Here is a 5746-nt window from a genome sequence, read left to right on the forward strand (position 1 = left end):
CTCTCTCCAAGGAAAATTTCAGATAGAAATCTAGTGATACAAGAAGGAATTCACCACTACTTCAATTTAAATTTCACTATTGCAATGCTTTCGATAAGTTGGGATGGCAGAAGAGAAACAACAAGGTTAATTGTTCTGAGAACAAACGTAGGAAGCAAACTACAGAGCAGCAATCAAGAGACACAAGAATCTCTCGATTAAGCATGTGCTCGTCAAACACAAACAGCTTGTTTGATCAAAGACCAAGAATTATTTTGAATGCGAACACTGCAATAGCTTTGAACTCATCAGAACAGCATTGTGAAAGATCTAAAAAGAGGGGAATTGGAGAATATTCATATTTTGTGGGCAAATAATAGATGCCTTTTGTGAGAATTTCCATCACCAATATCAATAGTTCACGCACAAAACAAAGAATCATTTGCAATAGAACACCTCCCTTCTATGTGCACCGATCCCGTGATGCTTGGTTGCCGTAGCATGCGGTACAAGCCGCCACATTTGATTGATGGCAAACAATGAAGAATATTTATTGATACAAGAAACAATAAGATGGTGTATTAACTAGATTCAAGTAGACTGCATCATTCGAAGCTTCATAGCAATAGTTGGCTTCATTCAATGCTCACATATGCACAACACAACCCAGCTTCTAATAACACTGCTGGCTTTTAAAATTTTGAATCCCAGACTGCATGTTGGAGCTACCAAAAACTGGAGAAAAATTTTACCTACTATTCTGTTTTTGTTCAACTAATTTAACACATTTTTTTAAAGAAGTATCTAGGCATTGCCATGGAAAGTCTGAGGGCTTCAACCTATACCAAGATTAAAAAATGGAAAAATGAAAGCCTAGTCCTTTAGATAGTGTGCAAAACAACTTCAAGACCTGTCTAGCTGCCAAGATAAAAAGCATACTCAAGGGAATTACTATCACTGTCCAAAACATAACCACTTGTGTATCTGTTCTAACCCATCATGTCATTAGACAACGAAACTAGTGACGGCCATTTCAGAAATTGATTCTTTCAAACTCGGTGGAAAAGGGTTTGGATTGTGGCTGCTACTCTTGCATATCAGTATTACAAAAATCATGACAGCAGCCACATCAAAATTCCGGCAGCAAGCTGGCAACCCTTAGTCCAATGATAATCCAAAATTTAGTTGCATAAACTGCAAGCAAGCACAAAAATGAATTCAGGTTGGCATGCAAAAAACAGATCTCTCAAGGAAAAATTGAAATAAGAAGTGCTTAAAAAGCATAGAAGCAAGTTTGGTTAGAGATTCTAATGCATGTGTGGCATTCTAAACATAAGTTTCCTACTATTATGGTCCATCTAGAATGCAAATCATGCTGCACTAAATGGTAGTGAATCCACAGCCAACATAACAAAGCCACACTTAAAGATCGTAGCAATCCAGGGAACCACTATTCTCTCAAAGCTTAATAACATGCAAAATACAGATGCATTTTGATCCAGTCCAGTGTACTATAGAACATGGTCACTTCTTAAAACTTCCATTGGCACAACAAATAATAACCAACAAGCTGTCAAAACAGACACGATAATTTCAGCTGAGTGGATAACCCATCTCTGTTCCATCCTATCAGGGACTGCATTTTACTAACCGCAGGCAAGCTTAATATACTAACCTAGCATAAGAAAGTGTTGAATTGAGTTTTCTATGCCACCATGTGAGAGGATTGCCTGCGTTATCATTATTCTTCCATGCGTCCTCTGTTTGTGACCGAGAAACCGTTACTCTTATCTTTGGTAGAGTAAGGGATGGATCCTCTTGGAGGGCAGCAGGTGCCTTGACCAAATGAATACTCTGCTCCAACTCCTTAGCTGCTGCCTGCTGCTCAATGGCTTTCTTGCCTTTCATCCTGTGAAAAATCCCATAACATATTAGAACATGTACAGAAGATTTACGGTATAAGAGGAAATGATTGTCAGCACATCCATCTTTTTGACAGCACACTACACATTGCAGAAGGAATGCACCTCATAGAATGGTGTCTGGCCTCTCTAGCCACTCTGATTTTGTCAATCTTCTTAATGGCCTTTAGTGTGTTCTCTGCAACATTCCTATCATATCTCTCAGGCCTGTTGCGCTTCCTCTCAAGCTCAAAGGTCGAATCCTTGAGAAGAATGACGACCATTAGCCAGTGGATCTACTAAAACAGTTTAAGGGCCATGACAAGATGTATAGAGAATATTAATACTCCTGCCACATTTATTACCTGTGTCATATCCTTCCCATGCAATCGCCTGTATGCTTTTGTCCATTTCACCTTGCGAGGATTTCTCTTCATTTTAAAGTTCTTATGGCATTTGGAGCGGCAAAACCGGAAGATCTGCAGAAAAAGGCGAGTCAAAGTACTATCATAGCCACCAAAAAGAATGTACTAGGCAAAAAGAAAACCATGCTCATACATGAAAAAAATTTTGACAAACCAACCAAACCATTAATGTATGAAAACTCAAAACATATAAAATACGGTTTATACTTGTTGTCAAGTGCGGTACACTAGCTTCGCCCATATTTTGGTCATTATTGTTGCTGACATTTTCATCTAGATCAGAAATATGTCCTTGTTATCATGCTAAAAAATCCTTATTATCTGCTTTGCATGATAAGCTACTTTAACTAACCTGTCTATTTTAAATGTTACATCCATGTCAGCAACTCATTCAAATATCCTGATATAATTACAACTGATGCCAAGCAGTTGCGTAGATGCCTTGCAATTGATACCCTTTTAATTTATCTTACCTAGCAAGTTTGGATACATATGCTACCCTGTATAAAAAATTGTATTATGCCACATTACATACATAATATATGTAGCATTGCTCATTAGACAATGCATGAATCATAAATTCATGATAGTAAAATGATCAAGTCATGAGATTATAGTTAATTTGTCAGCACAACTATGTGATAAATGGAAACCTAATTGTTTACAGAACAATATGTGCCTCAAAAGGAGAGGAATGCATTATGGAGAGATCAAGGCTGGGTTAAGGCCAGACTATCATAATTAACAGATTACATACATACGCATAGCAAGATGTAGTATACAATCACCAAATGATCCCCAAGCCAAAAACTTATAATATCAGAAGCCCATCATATAAAATTAACTTAATAATGTATTATGAAACCAGAAACCATGAAAAGGTTTGTCTGGTATAAAGATTTGTGAAGCATGTTACCTACAAGAACATAAAACACTCCAATCTATAAAAACAACTTTTCTTTGGAACAAAGAGACTTTGGAAATATTATAACAGGAAACTATCAGAGACATAAGGCCTACCTTTGCATCATTGCGGACAAACTGAATACCATGCCCTGGATAGATGGTTGAGGAACAGAACCAACACTTCTCTAATCTCATTTTGTATTTGAGTCAAGTGCCAATTATATCCTGAAACTAGTTAGAATAAAACTCATATATTAGACAAGTTATTAAAAGTCATCATCTGATTTCACCATCATCGTCCAGTTACTATGGACCTTGATTATTAAATAATGAGAAGGTAGTGCTATACAGGGTGATTATTATCATGAAACTTTAGGCTGTGAAAAGCCTGACTAATGTGAACAGGTACTAATTCTATAAATATTCAGTCATGTGTTTGTGCATATTCATGCAAGTGTAAATGAACACACATTCAGACACATAAGCAAAAGAAATACAGGCGAGCAAAGGAGGTCGATAGCATTCACATGAGAAAAAAATTTACAGAATAACAAGTCTAAAGCTCACAGCACATAAAATTGAAATTTGAAATGCCTATTATACAATCATCTTTATGTGTTACTTGAGACACAACATGATAGTTTGGTGTATCACAGATGAAATAAAGATAGGTTGTTGTTTGCAGGTGTTCAACCAACAATCGAAGAGAAGCTGACAATAAATTAAGAATTGGCATATGTAGCCTCTAGACAAAAGAATCTTATTACTTATATAACATGACATCAAATGGCACCTCATGCGTGGAAAATACATGTTACACGAGCAAACAATAAAGTTACTTTTTTCATGAGTAATGCACAAAATACTAGCTGTAAACAAAATAAGTATAGATTAGGGCCTGTAGGTTGCCATATTTTATATGCTCATTTTTCTACACAGGTTTTATGGATAGATTTTATGAAAGCTGCTTTTCATATTGACCCATGCAAACCCTCTTTTTGTAAATTTAGCTGTTAGGCTGTCTTTGTTCATGAAAGTTTAGATGTAGGCTGTGCTAAGATTTTCTTTTTTTTTGCAAGGGAAAGCTGTGTTAAGATGTTATTTGGTTATTCAAATTTATTATGGGTTTTGAATGTGCAACCTTAATTGGTGAGCTTTCCCCTCTCCCCTACATGTTCTATGATATTGCAAATGATGACTTAATTAAGAGCCACTGGGTTGAAATTACAAATCAAAGAAAGCCCAAAATGATAATTGAGTGTAGTCCAAATATTTTGTAAAATATAAAACAAAAAAATGTAAACATTTTTTGACAATTTGTACATATACGACTAATGAAAAATTGACCAAGCTGATTAACACACGGTAGAGATCTTCAAATTTTAAACCCCCACCTCCCAAAAAAAAAAAACTAGGAAGATCAAGTCAAAGATAGAGTGGACACATGAACTTCACTGATACCGGAAATAAAAAGGCCAAAGAATAAAGTTGAGTAGATCAGACTGAGCAAATTCGCATAGCAGCAGTAAAATTCCCCTCCATCATCAATGGACAAGCTCAACTGAATGCAAAATCCAATCTGAATCATACTGAACTAAGCAATCTAAAGAGTTGCATATCATACTAGCTTCTATATTTCAAAAGTAACTATCGACATCGTTTTCGAACTCATCCATTAAAACCCAGTGCCTATTCAAATATCCAAGCCATATATGCTAAGCTGCATTGCTGCAGACTCAGATTTAGAACTCGGAAACGATACTAAAAAGGAGACGAAAAGAAAAAAACATACGAATGCCTCATAATCTTTTAGCAATACAGCTCGAAGAATCCAACGACTTTAAGCAGGATATGTAGGTTATAAGTAAGGGAAAAATCACCGAAACCTGTCCATATACATCATTGTCTACCAAAATTAAGAGCGCAAAAAGGAAACAGATTGGCCACGAGAAGAAGAAAATATACATACGAACAAATTCTTGGTTCTAACTTCTAAGGGACGCACACAAAAAGGGGGGAAAAAGAGAAAGTTATCTGGAAAAAAATAAAGCATTAAGCTAAAAAAAAGATCACAAAACCATTAGTAATTGTTCTCGAGATTTGATAGAAGGGAGAGAGGGATTAAACCTGCCTCGAGGGAACGATTTGGTGGTGGCGTGAGGATGGAAGGACAGCCGCCGCTGCGGGCAGAGAAGGATTGCTTGAGGCGGTTGGGTACGAGGGTTTCATGGTTTTATTGTTGGGTGAGCGAACCGGGCAGAAGCGATGCCGGTTTGGGTTACCTGAAGACCGTTTGGTTCAATTTCTGCAGCCCGGTCCGAAGAGCTGAGACTGCAGTGGAATTAGGGATGGCAACGGGGGTATCTGCAAAATTTATCCTACCCGCGACCGATTCCGTTTAAGATCTTACCATCCCGACCCATCCCAACCCGATTACGAAATTAAACGAGAATCCCAGACCCATTCCATTTAAAATTGGGATATCGATAGGGTACCCGAACCCATCCGATTACCGCTTGTTCACATTCACATTTT

General features: G+C 37.1%; 1 protein-coding gene across 4 annotated transcripts; it reads right to left on the reverse strand.

Moving 5' to 3' along the window:
* Window positions 1-466: 466 nt before the first annotated feature.
* LOC105038773 (probable ribosome biogenesis protein RLP24) lies at window positions 467-5481 on the reverse strand. Of its 4 annotated transcripts, XM_073260928.1 has the most exons (6): window positions 5339-5435; window positions 3326-3442; window positions 2246-2359; window positions 2007-2143; window positions 1655-1888; window positions 467-1173 (listed from the first exon to the last, which is right to left on the reverse strand). In XM_073260928.1, the coding sequence occupies exons 2-6, from the start codon at window positions 3404-3406 to the stop codon at window positions 1161-1163; spliced, it is 579 nt and encodes a 192-aa protein (XP_073117029.1). In that variant the 5' UTR covers window positions 3407-3442; window positions 5339-5435; the 3' UTR covers window positions 467-1160. The 4 variants fall into 4 exon arrangements, with proteins under 4 accessions (XP_073117029.1, XP_010912965.2, XP_010912966.2 ...); XM_010914663.4 differs by lacking the exon at window positions 467-1173 and having other exon boundaries at window positions 1409-1888; window positions 5343-5481; XM_010914664.4 differs by lacking the exon at window positions 467-1173 and having other exon boundaries at window positions 1409-1888; window positions 3326-3436; window positions 5343-5459.
* Between the last annotated feature and the right edge of the window lie 265 nt (window positions 5482-5746).

The sequence above is a fragment of the Elaeis guineensis genome, chromosome 1 (genome assembly GCF_000442705.2).
Source record: "Elaeis guineensis isolate ETL-2024a chromosome 1, EG11, whole genome shotgun sequence".
Taxonomy (NCBI): Eukaryota; Viridiplantae; Streptophyta; class Magnoliopsida; order Arecales; family Arecaceae; genus Elaeis; species Elaeis guineensis.